Source organism: Aquarana catesbeiana, linkage group LG03 (assembly GCF_042186555.1).
Source record: "Aquarana catesbeiana isolate 2022-GZ linkage group LG03, ASM4218655v1, whole genome shotgun sequence".
Taxonomy (NCBI): Eukaryota; Metazoa; Chordata; class Amphibia; order Anura; family Ranidae; genus Aquarana; species Aquarana catesbeiana.
This window is the reverse complement of record NC_133326.1, coordinates 636,327,792-636,345,642: the sequence shown is the minus strand read 5'-3', so window position 1 is coordinate 636,345,642 and position 17,851 is coordinate 636,327,792. Positions and strand designations below refer to the sequence as shown.

The window sequence follows — 17,851 nt, the reverse complement described above, 5'->3', positions numbered from 1 at the left end:
ATGGCCCCATCCAAGGGAAGCCACTCCTCTGCCTGGAAAGTCACGTGCCCGCCACTGGGGGAGAATTAACTCCTCACACCGCACATTGGTGGTGAGTGTATTCAATAGCTGGAACCATAAGTACAACGCTAATACAATCAATTGGTGCGTGCAATGAATTCAGTCGACCAATCCAAACTCATAAACACAATACACATGAACAGTTTATACAATGTAATAATTACAAAATATTATTACATACATATTGGCAGAAACATATTTGCAGAAACAAAAAAGAATTTTTTTTTTAAAACAATAAAGAAAGATGACCAGTCATTAATTAAAATATTTTCTTAGCATAAAGAAAGAGGGGACTGCCTATAATGATGGTATAATAGAAATGGGACAAGGGGGGCCTCCATTGATAGAGACCAAAGTCAAAACCACTCCATTGGTGGTAAAAGGAAGAGGAAAGAAAAGGAAAATAGGGGAGGGGGGGGGGACAGGGAAGGCAGGGGGAAAAAGAAGGGGGGGTAAGGGGGAGGGAGGGGGAGGTATGGTTTGGGCCATTGGGGTCTCCATCAGGGAGCGGTCGGCCGGGCTGGGCAGATAACCCGTATCATCATTGTTATTACAAAAAGTGCTTGTATGTATGTGCCTCATTGAGGAGTGAGAGCATTCAATCGTTCTATCCAATATGATTCCTGTTTTAAGATTTCCCGATCCCAGTCACCCCCTCTGGGGTCCTTGGGGATAACTTCTAATACAGTGAATTTCACGTAGTCCGGGTTAAATTTATGGTGAATGCCAATATGGCGCCCCACTGTAGTGAGTTTACCATTTGTTGATGCATACAGGTGATCTCCCAGTCGTTGCCTCAGCTCCCTAATGGTCTTCCCCACGTAGAACGCTCCGCAGTCGCATGTCATTAAATAGATAAGACCACTCATACCGCAATTGGCCGAATGTCTTGGGGTTAGTAGTTCTCCGTTAGGGAGCAATAGTTGGTGTCCCTCTAAGATCCAGGGACAATGTGGACAATAACCGCATTTGTACGTGCCGCAGGGCTCTTGAGCTGTATTCTTGGGAGTTCTATAGTGGCTATGAGTGAGTCTATCTCTTAGTGAGGTGGCTCTTCTGAATACTTATTCAGGAGAGGTTTTTATGTATTTTTTAACAATATGGTGATCTATCAATAGATGCCAATGTTCAGAAAGTATATTACGCAGCTGATGATGGTGGGTGGAGTATCTGGTAATGATTGCCGCATTGAAGGGTCATTTGGTACGGGGAGGGACATAAAGCAGTGTCTGGCGGTCTAAAGCAAAGGCTTTATTAAAAGCCTTTCTCAAATTTGTACTACTATACCCACGTGCTAATAAACGTAAACATAGTGCGTCAGCTTGTCAGAAGAAATCCCCATCCTCAGTGCAGTTCCTCCTTAATCTCAAATATTGAGCGTAGGGGATACTGCGAATAAGGGAACGGGGATGTGAGCTAGACGCGTGTAGCAGCGTGTTACCCGCCGTAGGTTTGCGAAATAAATCTGTAATCAGTTTTCCTGAGGGATTTTTTGGTAATCTGTACATCAAGAAACGATACGCTCTGGAGGTCATATGTGTATGTAAAATATAGGTTAAATTGATCGTTGTTTAATCTTTCTATAAAAGATTTGAGGAGTTCTACCGTACCTGTCCAGATAATTAGTAGATCGTCAATATACCTATACCAACATAACGTATGGTCTAGGAAAGGTTCCAATTGTTCGTCCCCAAAGATGGTGCGCTCCCAGCCGCCAAGATATAAATTGGCATAAGACGGGGCACACAATGTGCCCATTGCGACGCCCTGGGTCTGAGGGTAAAGCTGATCCATAAAGATGAAATAGTTTTTAGTAAGAATAAATTCCAACAACTTTAAGATGAAATTATTGACCGGCCATGTGTTATGATCTTGCTCCATCAGAAAAGATCCAGCCATCCGGATGCCCTGCCCGTGGGGGATGCTCGAGTATAAAGCCTCGACATCAACAGCCACGAGCAGTGCGTCCGGAGGGACTTGGATCCCCTCAATGTGTTTTAACAAGTCTGTAGTGTCACGAATATACGAAGGCAGGCTCTGTACGTGTGGCATTAGGCAGAGGAGTGGCTTCCCTTGGATGGGGCCATCCTCCTCTGCCTCCTTCAGTGGTCTTTTTCACCGCTTACTCAGTGGGCTAGACGCAGGCGCAGTTCAGGATACGCGCCTGCGCTCTAGGAGAAAGTCTGACCCGGAAGCTAGACTGCGGATGCTCTATTGCCGCACACCTTCCGGGTTGGGGATATATAAGGCCGCCTAAATGGCGGTCTTGTATCCACGGCATAGGAAAACGATCGGCAGGCCATTTACATGGGGATCAACCAGCTAGTAAGTGTTTACATTATATCCTCTTTCTGTCTGTTTACAATTGCTGTCTGACCAGTACTTATGTTTACCGGAATGAACGTGACAGTACTGTCCTCCTCTTCCTTCTGTTCCCAGCTCTGACCAGACAGGTCAATTGTAATCAGACTAGTGAAATCTGCAGCATCTATCCAGGATATTTTGAGAGACTGTATTGTTCCTACCTTTAATAATGACTACAGTATTTGATCCCTAAATACAAATCCTGCCCCAGGAGCAAAACATTGGTCCTTTATAAGTGTTCCAGTAATGGTGGGTGCGTTTTAGAATGCTTTACATGCACTAGAGGTGGAGGGTTATCTCCCCCCCCCCCTTTCCTCTCCTTTCCCACTTTTTCTTGTCTCTAATCCATGTTTTTTCCCCCATCCCATTCCAATTCCCCCCCCCCCGTTTTTCCTCCCCTTTCTTCCCCCTCCCCTCTTCCCCCCCCCTCCCCTTTCTTTTCCCTCCCATCCCTGCCTTCCCCCCGTCCCCCCTTCCTCTCTCTCTCTCCCCCCTTCCCCCCCTCCCTTCCCCCTTTTCCCCCCTTTTTGCTTTTTTTTTCCCCTCCCTCTTTTTTTCTTCTCCTCTTTTTCCCTTTGTTCACTTTTCTCCTTCTGGCTGGTTGGTGAGTGTATTCTAACTTTTCGAAATGTATTACTACTCCAATATTATGCTGTTGTTTATAAATTTATCCTCAGTTATTATGTGTGTAATTGTAATTATTTGATCCATAGAGAATCCACTTGGAATCATCCTGAAGAAGCGGTCAATCCGCGAAACTGTTGAGGATACATCCCCAAGTGCTCTAAAATAACAGCCTTCAACCACCTTTTGTGGGCATTTTAAATGTTACTGCAATTTTTGTACTGTAAATAACAGATAGGTGTGAGATCTATATCTTGTATATATAGATGTTTTAAATGTCTTCTGAATAAACTTAAATTTTATTTATAAATTGTATTGGTGTATGTGGTACCGTAATAGTCCAATTAGCTTATGGGGGTGGAAGGGGGGGCTTAATTGGAGTAGTCCCCATAGATTTTTCTTCCTCCTCTCCCCATTTTTCTCTCTTGTTATAAATGCTGCTGAAGTTACATGATTGCATCTCTTTGGTTAAGTATGAAGTGTGCTTTCTGTGTGTATGATGATTAATATGTAGAAAGTAATGGTAAAGACTAGACATGTGTAATTCGTTTTGGTCCAAAAAACAAATTTGGACGAATTTTTGGTTATTCAGAGTTTTGGGTGTATCTGAATCTCAGAATAAAAAAGATAATGAATTTTGTTGAAATCCATTAAAATTTGTTTTGTTTATTCGTTTTCTAACGAATTCCAACTTTTCAGAACAATTAGAATTCAGATCCATTAAAAAACAATCGACCGATCTGAATTCTATGTGAAGAAATAGCTGGTTAAGCAACGGGCCGGGAAGCCGACTGCCCACGTAACAACCGTGAGTCATCATCTGTCAGCGGGCCTCCCCACTGACAGATGAATGTAAAGAAAAGAATGCCTACAATTGTCCAGCAATAGAAAAATGTTTTTTAAAAATGGCGTAGGTTTTTTCCCCCAAAATCCATACCAGATCCTTATCCCAGCATGCAGCCTGGCAGGTCAGGAAAGGGGGGGTGAGCGAGCACCCCCCTGAACCATACCATGCCCCTTGCCCTCAAAATGGGGGGTGGGTGCTTTGGGGGGGGGGCACTGTGTCACCACCCCATAGCACATTGTCCCCATGATGGGGACAAGGGCCTCTTTCCGACAACCCTGGGCTGTGGTTGTCGGGGTCTGCAGGCGGGGTGCTTAATGGGTACATCGTACCCATTCACCAAAAAAGTGTCAAAAAATTTAAAAAAAACAGACAGTTTTTGACAAATCCTTTATTAAAAAATAAAAAACAGTGTCCCCTGATGTAGATCTGTCGTCAATCACTCCGCCCGCCGACCCAAAAAAAAAAAAGAAAAAAAATTGCTCTCGCCGACATGGAGGTGCTAGGCCTACTGCAGGCCCCTTCGTCTGACAGTTCCTTTATAGGCAATGGGCAGGGTCACCTGTCTACAACCCCTTGTGGCACTGCTCCTTCTGACATCTCGGACCCAGCATGCACTGGTCCATGATGTCAGAAGGGGGTGGTGCCACCAGGTGACGTAGACTGGTGGCACCACTCATTCCCTATAAAAGAACTGTGAAACGGAGGAACCGTGTCGGCGAGAGCTAATTTATTTTATTTTTTTCAGGTCAGCGGGCGGCATGATTGACTACAGATTTAAAAAAAACAGCGAGGGGTCCCCCCAATCCATACTAGGCCCTTCAGGTCTGGTATGGATTTTAAGAGGAAACCCATGCCAAAAAGAAAAAACAAAACGCACATTCCCTTTGTTCTCAGTTGCATAAGAGCTGGAAGAAGGAGAAGCAGCAGCACACTGATCTTCCATCAAGTGACTTACTCCGTTCAAATGTGTGTCGGGAACATATACCAGCGTTTACTTCACATACATTGTGGAAAAAAAGTGCATCCTATAGACCTTGTTGAATTTTTCCACATATTTGAACAGTCAAATGTTAGACCTTCATTCATAACAGAATCACAGAAAAAGTAATACATTTGAATTAACATTTGCCATAACTGCTCACCAGTCTTGGACATTGACTTTCAGACATTGACCAATCCTTCATGCACAATTTCCTCAGTTGCGAGGTGCATGTGGGTTTCTTGCATGAACTCCCCTTTCAAATTCCCCCACATATTTCAATGGTTGACCTGTCAGGGCAGTGGTGAGCAGTTATACAAAACGATACCTTGGTATTGATAGTATTTTACATATTTATGATTTTATTTGTTCTATTTTTTTTTTTAGTTCTCAGTCTCATCCTGCTATACATCTTGATTCCTATATGTATCATTGTTCTTGTAATATTTGCTATTTTTGGATACAAAGCTCTGGTAAGGTGAGTATAACCTATATGTATTTATATACATGTGGTAACAGTCAATGGCAGACTACAAGCTTACTTATAAAAATTGGAAACATTAAAATGGAACCCCAGCTTATACCTATCTAGCCTTAAAACTGTTCCCTTCACCCTCCTAACTCTTATGCTAACTAACCTGTGTAAGAAAGATGTATATACTGTACTTAGCTATTTTCAGTCTGCTCCAGCCCTGTTACATGATCCAGCTCCCCTGTGTCAGCCAGCATGGCTGCAGAGGAGAGGAGGACGCACCAACAATGGATGGGCCATTAAAGCCTATGGGTGATGTCACCACTCCAGGCTTTACTAGACGTTGTCTGGCTGACACCAGATAGATCATGTGACCAAACTGGAGTGGCCTGAAAATAGGCAAGTATAAACATTTTCCTTACCCAGGTTAGTTAGCATAGGTGTTAAGAGGGGGAGGGGACCATTTTTAGAATATTTAGGTGTAAGCTGAAATTCGGAAGCAGAAAAGTTACCTGGATTTGGCTTGGTGTCAGCCACTTGCAGTTCTCGTATGACTGAATTCTGACTGAAGGGAGGAGAGATGCAGCACAAGAAGGCACAATTAGTTGTGTGCTGATAGGTAGAGAGAACAGAGTAATGCCGCGTACATACGAGCGGACTTTTCAACGGACTGAACCCCGAAGGACTTTTCCACGGAGTTCCGACGGAGTTCCAACGAAATGGACTTTCCTACACACGATCACACCAAAGTCCGACTGATTCGAACGTGATGACGTACGACCGGACTAGAATAAGGAATTCATAGCCAGTAGCCAATAGCTGCCCTAGCATAGTTTTTCGTCTGTCGGACTAGCATACAGACGAATGGATTTTTCCATAGGACTCGAGCCTGTCGGAAAGATTTGAAACATGTTCTATTTCTAAAGTCCGTCAGATTTTTCGACAGAAAAGGTCCGATGAAGCCCACACACGATCGAATTGTCCAACGGATTCGTTCCGTCGGACCTTTGCTGTCGAAAAGTCCGGTCGTGTGTACACGGCATTACAGTGACAGAGAGAATACCTTATCAGTTTTCTTCACCTGCCACTGTCCAATTGTAGGTTGGGGGAGGGACAAGACCTGTAATTGTTACTGACCAGAAACTTGAATATGAGAGAGTTATCACCGCTCCAGGAGGATTTGACAGGCAAGAGGTAAATCTTTCTTGGTTTGGAGGTTGTCGGTGCTGGCTATTGCTAGTAGCAATAAAACAGAAATGAATGCTGGACAGCCGCACTCGTAGGTTTGCTTCGTTTATTCAAAAGATTCACATCAAAATCAAAATGACAGCAGACAGGAGAAGAGCTGACTTTTCACACTAACGTTAGTGCTGACCAGCAACCATGTAAAAATCTGGTCTGCTCCCCCACCAGACAGGATTATACTGTGTGGCAAAACAGAAATAAAAATCTATTGATAGATAATAAAGCTCCCACAGATGTAGGTTACAAGTGAATTCAGTTGTTTGCCTTGAGTTCAGCTTTCCAGGTTCTCCACAAAAATGAAAACATGCTCATGGCAACCAGTAAGGTTTTGTTTTGCAATATTAGACACAGGATCGAAAGCAGGGGTGTCCAACCAGTATCCTGGGGGCCACATGTGGCCCATGGAGCCCTCTGACGTGTCCCACAGCCTTCTGCTCTGGGAATGAAGATTGGCAAGCCCAGATCATGGGTTGCCAACCCGCCATCCCAGAGCATCAGTGTTGTGAACAAAGCTGGCGCCAGAGGAAGCAAGCGGGTGCAGAGCAGAGCCACATAAGTCAATCCTTCCTGTATAGCGCCAGCTCCTGCCAAAGGGACAGTGATACCAAATGCACTCAGCCTGGGACAGCAACACCCAGAGATACCTGAATGAAAGACTGTTAATAAAGGTAAGTTTTATTACTAAAATCACAGTGTATACAGTTGTGCTCATAAATTTACATACCCTGGCAGAATTTATGATTTCTTGGTCATTAATCAGAGAATATGAATGATAACATAAAAACCTTTCTTTAACTTATGGTTAGTGTTTAAGTGAAGCCATTTATTATCAATCAACTGTGTTTACTCTTTGTAAATCATAATGGCAAAAAAAACTACCCAAATTACCCTGATCAAAAGTTTACATACCCCAGTTCTTAATACCATGTATTGCCCCCTTTAACATCAATGACAGCTTGAAGTCTTTTGTGGTATTCGTGGATGAGGCTCTTTATCTTCTCAGATGGTAAAGCTGCCCATTCCTCTTGGCAAAAATCCTCCAGTTCCTGTAAATTATTGGGCTGTCTTGCATGAACTGCACATTTGAGATCTCCCCAGAGTGGCTCAATGATATTGGGGTCAGGAGACTGAGATGGCCACTCCAGAACCTTCACTTTATTCTGCTGTAGCCAATGACAGGTAGAATTGGCCTTGTGTTTTGGATCATTGTCATGTTGGAATGTCCAAGTACGTCCCATGCACAGCTTCCTGGCTGATGAATGAAAATGTTCCTCCAGTATTTTTTGATATCATACTGCATTCATCTTGCCATCAATTTTGACCAAATTTCCTGTGCCTTTGTAGCTCACACATCCCCAAAACATCAGCGATCCACCTCTGTGTTTCACAGTAGGAATGGTGTACCTTTCATCATAGGCCTTGTTGACTATTCTCCAAATGTAGTGTTTATGGTCGTGGCCAAAAAGCTCAATTTTGGTCTCATCAACCCAAATGACTTTGTGGCAGAAGATTTGAGGCTTGTCTCTGTGCTGTTTGGCGTATTGTAAGTGGGATACTTTGTGGCATTTGTGTAGTAATGGCTTTCTTCTGGCGACTTGACCATGCAGCCCATCTTTTTTCAGGTGCCTCCTTATTGTGCACCTTGAAACAGCCACACCACATGATTTCAGAGAGTCCTGTATTTCACCTGAAGTTATTTGTGGGTTTTTCTTTGCATCCAGAACAATTTTCCTGGCAGTTGTGGCTAAAATTTTAGTTTGGTTTCAACAGAACCCCTCATTTTCCACTTCTTGATTAGAATTTGAACACTGCTGATTGGCATTCTCAATTGCAATCCTTGGATATCTTTTTATATCCCTTTCCTGTTTTATACAGTTCAACTACCTTTTCCCGCCGATCCTTTGACAATTCTTTTGCTTTCCCCATGACTCAGAATCCAGAAACGTTAGTGCAGCACTCGATGAAAGATGCAAGGGTCTGTCAGGAGTCCAGAAACTCATTGACCTTTCATACACACACACTAATTACAAGCAAACAGATCACAGGTTACCTTTAATAGCCATTCAACACCCTTTGTGTCAACTTGTGTGCATGTTATCAGGCCAAAATCACCACGTTATGTAAACTTTTGATCAGGGTAATTTGGGCAGTTTTTGTTGTGATTATGATTTTAAAAGAGTAAACACAGTTGATTAATAATAAATGGCTTCACCCAAACACTAACCATGAGTGAAAGGAAAGTTTTTGTGTTATCATCCATATTCTCTGAAAAATGGCCAATGAATCATACATTCTGCCAGGGTATGTAAACTTATGAGCACAACTGTATATGGGCATATCAATAGATAGGTAATAGAGTTATTATTGAGTTAACAGACACATACTAATGTTGCTAAATTTGGTCTGGGAATCTAGGCATTAGTGTACTTTCCCAGATAGCAAGCAATTGTGCTGCAAGTTTTAAAATGACTTGCTAAGCTATCGGTAGACTTTCCAGGCTTCACAAGTTTGTTGCACAATTGCAGCAAGTTTGGATTGCATGACTCCAGATCAACTTTCTTTGCAAACATTCTGCAAGTCTTCTGCAAGTTTTGGTTCAGTTATGTTGTGCAGTAGTTATCCCATCACAGGGGTCACTGTGACTTGCTGTAGACTCACCACTGCAACTTTGCTCTTGCTGATTTGCTTCATATTGAAAAAGTGTAAACTAGAACTTGTGGCATGCCTAAGAGGCATGGAGGAGCTCAACTCCGAGGAAAGATTAGAGGAACTGGATTTATTCTGCCTTGCAACGAGGAGATTAAGGAGGATATGATTAACATGTACAAATACATAAGGGGTCCATATAGTGAACTTGGTGTTTAGTTATTTACCTTGAGGTCATCACAGAGGACAAGGAGGCACTCTTTACGTCTAGAGGAAAAGAAATTTCATCTCCATATATGGAAAGGTTTCTTCACAGTAAGGGCTGTGAAAATATGGAATAGACTCCCTCCAGAGGTGGTTCTGGCCAGCTCCGTAGATTGCTATAAAAAGGCCTGGATTTTTTCCCAAATTACAATTCAACACTGCCACAAATTTGTGGAAAGTTATCCTTGTGTAGCAAGGTGCCGGGTCCCCTTTGGTCTAACGAGAACCTCCGGAGTTAGGGACAACTGACATCCTTCTGTGAAGAGTGGGTTACAGGGCATGGTGGGTGTAATGCAAGGTAGATTCATGGGCTCCAGACACTTGAATGCAAAGAGATTTATTTTCTCTTGAACAGAACTGTGGGAAAGAGGGTTATAAAAAAAAATTAAAAGTCAGCAGCTACAAATACTGCAGCTGCTGACTTTTAATAATCGGACACTTACCTGTCCCAGGGTCTAGCGATGCGGGGGATTGAAGCCCCGCTCGTCTCCCCCTCGGTGGCACTGGCATTGTAACTGTGGGCGCCCAGCTGTGGCTTCAATTTTTTTTTTTTGGGGTGGAACTCCACTTTAGGTAGTTGCAATGTTAATTGGCAGACTCTGAGACTTCTATAGGTAAACAGCCATGCAGGGAAAGGCACCCAGCAGGACACCACGTCTTCATATGTAGGATTGCTGTCTCCTATGGCAACAGTCTTATAACAATTTCTAACAAGTTGTAATGAACTTCTGTACTTCCTCTACAATCACTTCTTGTAGATCTTCACTCCACCGAGCTCCCAGTCTCTTCTCACTAGACTTGCTGATCCACTGCCAATGAATCTCCTAAGCTCTTCCAACCTTCTCACCGAGTATCTTCCTCAAGCATCACCCCCGCTTCCCTGCTGGGTCCCTAGCTTGGCACTCACAGATACTCCTTAAGCGTCACACCACTGGCCTGCTTGGTCCCTGGCTTGGCACACAAGGCTGCTCTGAAAGCGTCACCTCCGCTGGCTGGGTCCCTGGCTTGACACCTGCTGAAGTTTCCCAATTCTTCACCATCCCCGGTTGGTGAGAATACTGCTCTGGTACTTGCTTCAGCTACTCAGTGTGGTCCCTGGTAATGAGGTGGTTGGTCCCTTAGTGGTGACAGCTTCCCCTCTACCTCCGACCATGACAGGTTCTCTGGCCGGCAGAACCGTCACTTATGGTTGGACTGCAAGCTGCAATCCCAACTCTACGCTGCTCTTTTGCTTCTGAATAGCCCCTCAGACAGCCTAGCAGCCAGAGGTCCCTGGGATAGGCCTCAGGCTCTGGCCTAGCAGCCTAGGGCAGCACAACACATGTCCACCCAGACAGTCTTCCAGATGGCACAGAACCCTGATCACCTGACTGCACCCAAATAAATAAGCCCTCCCAGCAGGCCAAGGGACACAAGAAGATCCCTGCCCATTGGCTGAGATACCCCATCTACTCCTAATCTGTCCTTGCAATGCCCTTGTCTTATCTAAGGTCACCAGATACCCGGTCATCTAGTGACAGAAGAGAAAAGTGCAGCAATTTCAGAATTAGGGTGGAATCAATTGATCTCCTATCAATTGGCCAAGGCAACTATACCTGGCAGGTAAATTTACTGGCAACCCTGCCTAACCATCAGGGTGCTACACTTGCTATTTCAGTTGGGAAGAAAATGGTTGATGTGGTGGTGTCAGCTACAGAATGTTTTCAATTTGCTGATGGTAAACTGCAGTAAAAAAGCTTTTTATTTCCATATTAATTTGTATTACAGGTACACAAGGCTGTGGGATGAAAGTATTCCAAATCCAAACAAGAGTGCCATCATTAAAGCTTTACAGAAGACTAAGGCAAGTATTGTACTTGGTAATAGTATAAGCACATCATCTGTTGTTAAATGAATTTGTAGGGTAATCATTAGTTATGACTATCACTTCAAGGTCTCAGGAGAACCGCTCAATCTCTGGATTCAGTTCAGTCATTCTCTGGATTCCTGCCAAGTTCAATTGTTTTTGAGAATATGCACAGCGTATGAATGGCAGCCTGTGTATTAGGTGTCACTGTAATTAGTGGTCAAAATAGATGATCAAAAAAAAATGATTAGATTCCTTGATCCACACAAGCGAGGTGGATAGAGGAATCCTCTGTTGCAGCAGGGGCTCCTCTGTCAGATTACAATGATCAGCGCTGCAGCCAATTATCTGCAGCCTCTCAACAAATTAAAGTTTTCCAACAGTCCTGTTCAACAAAAGTCAATTATTAGTTGATCCTTCTATGGCCAGCATAACCACTTAAGAACCGGAAGGATTTCCCCCTTAATGACCAGGCCATTTTTTGCGAGGACCTCTTTATATTGTCACAAGTACAGTGAGGAAACGCGTTGAGGCGGAGCCTGTGACATCATTACATCCACCTCGGAAGCAGTTCACGAGCCGCTGGGGACACAGGGCCGAGGATCTGCAGATATTTCAGTGATCCGGGGATTGTCCATCTTTATCATACAAGCGCTTTACCTGCATGCACCAGGACAGTGCATCTGTAAATGTGAGTTCTTTGCTGTGGTTTTATTAAAAGTTGTTTTTAAACAGTAAAACACTATGTTGAGTTTTTTCCTGCCCTTATGACATATAACTACGAGGAACAGCATCTGAGTGACTTGGAGTCCTTATGAGGATAGAGGAACAGATTGCTGGATTTAAACCCCTGAGGGGAAGGTGCCTTTAGACCCTATGGTGGGTCTTCATGTGAGGTGAGCACATCAAGTCCACCGTACCCACTGGTTGGCTCTCCCACTTGCAAATGGGCGTGGGTGCACCCACAAATCGCCTTGTATGCGCCCAACGTACAATGACGGCGATTCGCGCAGGGGAGCCAACCTGCCACAGTACAACTCTGGCGGGCGGTCCATAACTAGTTAACGTGGTTGTTAAGGCAGAAGATTTTTTATCTTAAAAGAGAAATATGTTTTGTTTTTTTTTAAGATTTATACTTACCTAGGTGGATGCAGTATCGGTCCGATGCTGTATCTGTCCCCCGGCACTTAGAACCGAGCGATTGAACACTGCCGATCACTAGGTTCTCACAGCTCCGTGAGCAGAGAGCTGCTGACTGTCAGTCACCACTCTCTGCTCTGCCCCCACCTCGCTCACTGGAGCACTGGGTTGTGGAGGGGCGGGGGTAGCCGGCTCAGGCTCTCAGCGGTGTCGGTCCAGTGATCTGGTGGATCCTGACTCTGTGGTCCTGATGATGTGGAGCCTGGACCGACTTCTATGACATCAGCAAAGAGCAGACTTCAGTCCGCCCTCTGCTGAAAATGGGTCATAGGAGTGCAAAACCACTACACTTCTGTGATCCACAGGAGATGTACAGCCAAATAAGCTTTGACTGTGCTTCTCATTTAATGCATTCTATCCATTAAGATAAAAAAACTTCTGTGTGTAGCAGTCTCCCTCAGCCCCCTTAATACTTACTTACATCTAGATCCAGGGATGTTGTAAGAGAGACTCGGCTGTCCGGGACTCCCCACCTCATTGGATGAGACAACAGCGCTGCGCCATTGGCTCCTGCTTCTGTCAATCAATTCAGTGAGCCAATGAGGAGAGAAAGGGGTGGGGCCAGGCCGCAGCTTCGTGATTGAATGGACACAAGGAGCTGCTTCTAGGCTTCAGTGCCCCCATAGCAAGCAGCAGCACTCAACAGGAGGGAGGGACCAGGAGTACCAAAGAGGGACCTGAGAAAAGGAGGATCTGGAATGCTCTGTGCAAAACCACTGCACAGAGCAGGTAAGTATGACATGTTTCTTATTTTTAACAAAAAAAAAAAAAATGAGACTTTAGTATCACTTTAAGTTTTACATTTCACCTAGTTTGAGTTAATTGAAAAGAATCACAGAATATCCTAATCTGTCACAAATTAGTACATTTGTTTCAAGTCAGTGATGGAAAATGTTTTAATTTAACCACTTCAGTACAGGGCACTTTTACCCCCTTTCTGCCCAGTACAATTTGCATCTGTCGCACTTTGAATGACAATTGCGTAATCATGCAACACTGTACCTAAACCAAATTTTTATCATTTTTTCCCACAAATAGAGGTTTCTTTGGTGGCATTTGATCAACAATGAGGTTTTTATTTTTTGTGCTACAAATAAAAAAAGATTTTGAACATTTTGAAAAAAAAAAGTTTTTCTTTGTTTCTGTTACAAAACTTTATAAATAAGTTTGTTTTCTCCTTCACTGATGAGCACTGATGAGGCAGTACTGATTGACACTGATGAGGTGGCACTGATGGGCACTGATGATGAGGCGCTGATAAGCAGCACTGATGGGCACTGCTATGTAGCACTGATGGGCACTGATAGGTGGCACTGAGGGGCACTGATAGATTGCACAGATGGGCACTTGTAGGTGGCACTGATGAGCTCTCGTAGGCACTGATCAGGAGGCACTCACAGGCATAACTGATGGGCACAGAGTGTACTGATTGGCATCCCTGGTGGTCTCCAGTGGGCATCCTCGATGGGTCTGCACTGATAATCAATGCGCTAATTATTATAGCAGACCCCCCCCCCTGTCAGGATAGAAGTCGATTGTCTCTCCTCTACTTGCGCCTGTCAGTGCGAGTAGAGGAAAAGCAGATAAACGGCTCTTCCTGGTTACCATGTGATCAGATGTGATTGCACACAGGTGATCACATGGTAAAGAGCCTACATCATAGGCTCTTTACCTAGATAAGAGATGCGGTGTGTCAGACTGGCACACCACACCACCGATCGCCACGCTGCACGCCACCGTGGGCGTTTTCCAGTGGCTTATTCTGCTGGACATCATATGATGCCCAGTCAGGATAATAGAATGACTTTCCAGCCGTCATTCTGCTATATGGTGGGTGGAAAGTGGTTAATCAGCATAGAAGTCTAGGTTTTATTAATCTTTTAGAAGTTTTCATCACAATGAAATGAAAGAAATGCACCCTCCAAATGAGCTTGCATGTCAGGCAAATGGGCTGGTATTCACAAGCCTTTGATGGTCTCCCTCCTATGTTCCTTAAAGATTGGGCACCTAAAACAATAGTAATAAGCTCTTCGCTATTACAGCAGTGCCAGGTAATGGTAGGAGGGACATATGTACTCTAATTAACTCCAAGGTGACAAACAAATGACTTCTTTATTAGTTTACCATGTTACTGAAAAAAAACAATCACAATATTCAAAATAGTCATAAAATTGCCACTTTTCACCAATTTACTAATAAGATTAAAGGCCATTTAACTTTACTTTAAATAATTTGTTCGGGCCAGCTTGGTCTAAGCAAACTATTTTAAAAGATGCTGTCAGCTCTAGATAAACTGTAGGGTGCAACAGCTACATACAGTATACAACCCTGTGTTCTGGCAGTGGGACGAGACCTTCTTGCCCTGCTCCCAAACAAAATCAAGTAAGACTGAGTTCTCAGTCATTCAGAGGAAGTTTTGTATTTTTTTATTAGGATTTTATAATTATAATAACATAAGAAAGGACAATATTTGCAGGCCAGTCAGAAGGCCTACATGTCAAGTGCATGGGGTGCCCATCCTAATGCAATAGGCTATGATTAACAGGTATCAAGAGTTATTAGACCATTGTATCCAGGAACTCCACTGTTTAAGAAAGAAGGGAAGCTTGCCATGTGTAGAAGATAACAATTGTTCATTAGCAAAGTTGAACTTCACTAATTCAATGGTTTCTGATGGATTATGTTCTTGTGATTGTTTCCAATGTCTAGTGATTGTGGTTCTGGCTGCTAGAAGTAGATGGGAGATCACAGTGTGAAAGTGATAAGGAAAGTTATTGATTCCTAGATTTAGGATCTCCAGGCCAGAGGAGGGCTGGGTAATAATACCCATTATCTCAGAAATACTTTGGAATATTTACCTTTAAAACCCCTTGAGGCGTTTACAATAGCATAATAAATGCGGCAACGTACCGACAGAACCACAATTTGTCCAAAAGTTTGTATTTTTATCACTGAATACATGGCTTTCTCTGATTGACTGAGATGGAGATCATGACATTATCTGCCTACAACCCTGTTAGGACTACAGAACACTTCCACTTCTCTGTGTCTCCAAAACATGATGAAGGTGTTGTGTAGTTAAAGAGCTGGGAACAATGCTAACTGATAAGGGTCAGCAGAGGCAGAAAGCCTAGGATGTTGCCAGCTCTCATGATTTGGCTCCTATTTATTAGATATAACAAAATACTTTCAGCTATATATTTAACAGACCAAAAGTGAGAAAATAAGAGATGTACATTGTTAGATTTGAAATACACTTTAACCGGTCAGTGACCGCCCACCATAGATATACTGTGGCAGGGCAGCCGCTCTGTGCCAGATCATGTACCTAGTACAACTTTCCATGTGCTGCTGGTTCCTGCTCTCTCAGTGCTAATTCCCTAAACTTCCGGTCCTCACAGAAAAGGGTTAGCAGTGGATAGTGCAATCTCCAGCAAATCTGTTAGCTTGGAGATGGGTGGCTGAGGTGTAAGAGGGAGGAGCAGGGGAGTGCCTTGTCATTCTGGGCAATGAGGTTGTGGGTTGATGCAGGGAGAAGCAACTCTAGTCCCAGCATGCAAGGGTGGTGCCATAAGATGCTGCAAGAGAAAAGAACAACCCTGAAACAGGAAAACTTGGGGCCATGGCACCAACTTAAACAGGAACAATGAATAAAATAAAAATAAGCTACATATTCAGTTACCTAATAAATCACATGCTGAAGATAAAAACTGAGGGTTTAATATCACTTTAAGTATTACATCATGGTCATCATGGTCAACTCCCTGTCCTAGGTCTGTGACTAAGCAGTGAAGAATACTGATGAGCTCATCCATCTGTTCTCTCCTCCCTGTTAGCAGGTTCTTTATCATAGCATATGCATGTAGCTCATCTGTAGTGCTGTGATTGGCCAGAGCCACAATGACATCAATCTCATGCATGCGCACGGGAGCCGCCATTCACGGCACAGGGCTCGGCACCCGTGGCCGTTCCTTCAGAGCGCATGCGTCAGTGATGTCACTGGCTGCATGTAATGTAAATATCTCCTAAACAGTACACGTTTAGGAGATATTTACACTACTTATAGGTAAGCATTATTATAGGCTCATCTATAGGTAAATGTCTGCAGAGGAAGTTTATTTCCTCTTTAAAGTTTTAATATTCATCTAACACACCCCAATCCACCAGATTCATAGCTATTTAGTTTGCTTACCTCTACCTGCCTGAAAGAGAAAAAGCAGATTCTAGTTTGCTGGCTTGCTTTAACTAAATACAATAACAAATGATAATAATAATACTTTATAATATTTAAATAAATAATACTTAAATAAATAATAATTAAACATAAATAAATACATAATTATGTACGTAAATACAAATCAAAAAAGTGGACTTTTTTCAATGATTACTTTGGTAGACGCACAGCTATTATTCTCAGCTACAGATACTGGCATTAGATTCAGATACAAAAAGAGAGAAAGTTTTCTAATTTTTTGTAATCACTTCTGAGCAACAAGCCTTGTTATAATCCTTCGGATATCAGTATGGCTGGGACTCTTGTTAGATATGAAGTAGATTTAATAAATGTCCAAATGAAAAATACATTTGACATGGCTCTTTTGTATTTTAGAAACCCATTGTATGTCATGAACGGAATGGATCATGTTTGCCTTATGAAGAACATCTGTACGTCGAGCCATGCAATAACTTAATGATGTAAGTATAGCTGTATATTCAAGCTGAGGTTGCTGAGTCTGGTGTTTTTCTTTATTTGCATTTGTATAGATCCATTCACATGTGATCTTGTGCCCCAAAAGATCTATACAAATCTGCTCTTGTCCCTAAAAAGTATTCATATGTCGCGTACACACGATCGGAATTTCGGCCCGCGAAAGACCGATGAAAGTTTTTCGTCGGGAAATGCGACCATGTGTATGCTCCATCTTACTTTTACTGGCCGAATTCCAGCAAAAAATTGGTAGCATGTTCTCAATTTTGCGGTCGGAAAAAGTTCCTATCCGAAAATGCGATCGTCTGTGGCAATTCCGACGTGCAAAATTCCTACGCATGCTTGGAAACAATTTGACGCATGCTCGGAAGCATTGAACTTCATTTTCTCGTCGTAGTGTTGTACGTCACCGCGTTCTTGACGGTCGTAATTTCAGCGAACTTTTGCGTGACCGTGTGTATGCAAGGCAAACTTGAGCGGAATCCCGTCGGAAAAGCTGTCATATTTTTTTCCGACAAGAAATCCACTCGTGTGTATGCGGCATTAGTCTAAATTCTCCACCACACTCATGTGTACTAGGGGTAACTTTGGTGGAA

The 17,851-nt window shown here is 43.2% G+C and overlaps 1 protein-coding gene across 2 annotated transcripts in view; it reads left to right on the top strand.

Moving 5' to 3' along the window:
- Positions 1-17,851, top strand: part of LOC141133258 (interleukin-3 receptor class 2 subunit beta-like) — a 162,830-nt gene that overhangs the window by 124,610 nt on the left and 20,369 nt on the right. For both annotated transcript variants that reach the window (XM_073622523.1, XM_073622522.1), the window contains exons 9-11: positions 5,262-5,352; positions 11,269-11,344; positions 17,157-17,242. In XM_073622523.1, coding sequence (XP_073478624.1) covers positions 5,262-5,352; positions 11,269-11,344; positions 17,157-17,242 — 253 coding nt within the window. The remainder of the gene's footprint in view (positions 1-5,261; positions 5,353-11,268; positions 11,345-17,156; positions 17,243-17,851) is intronic.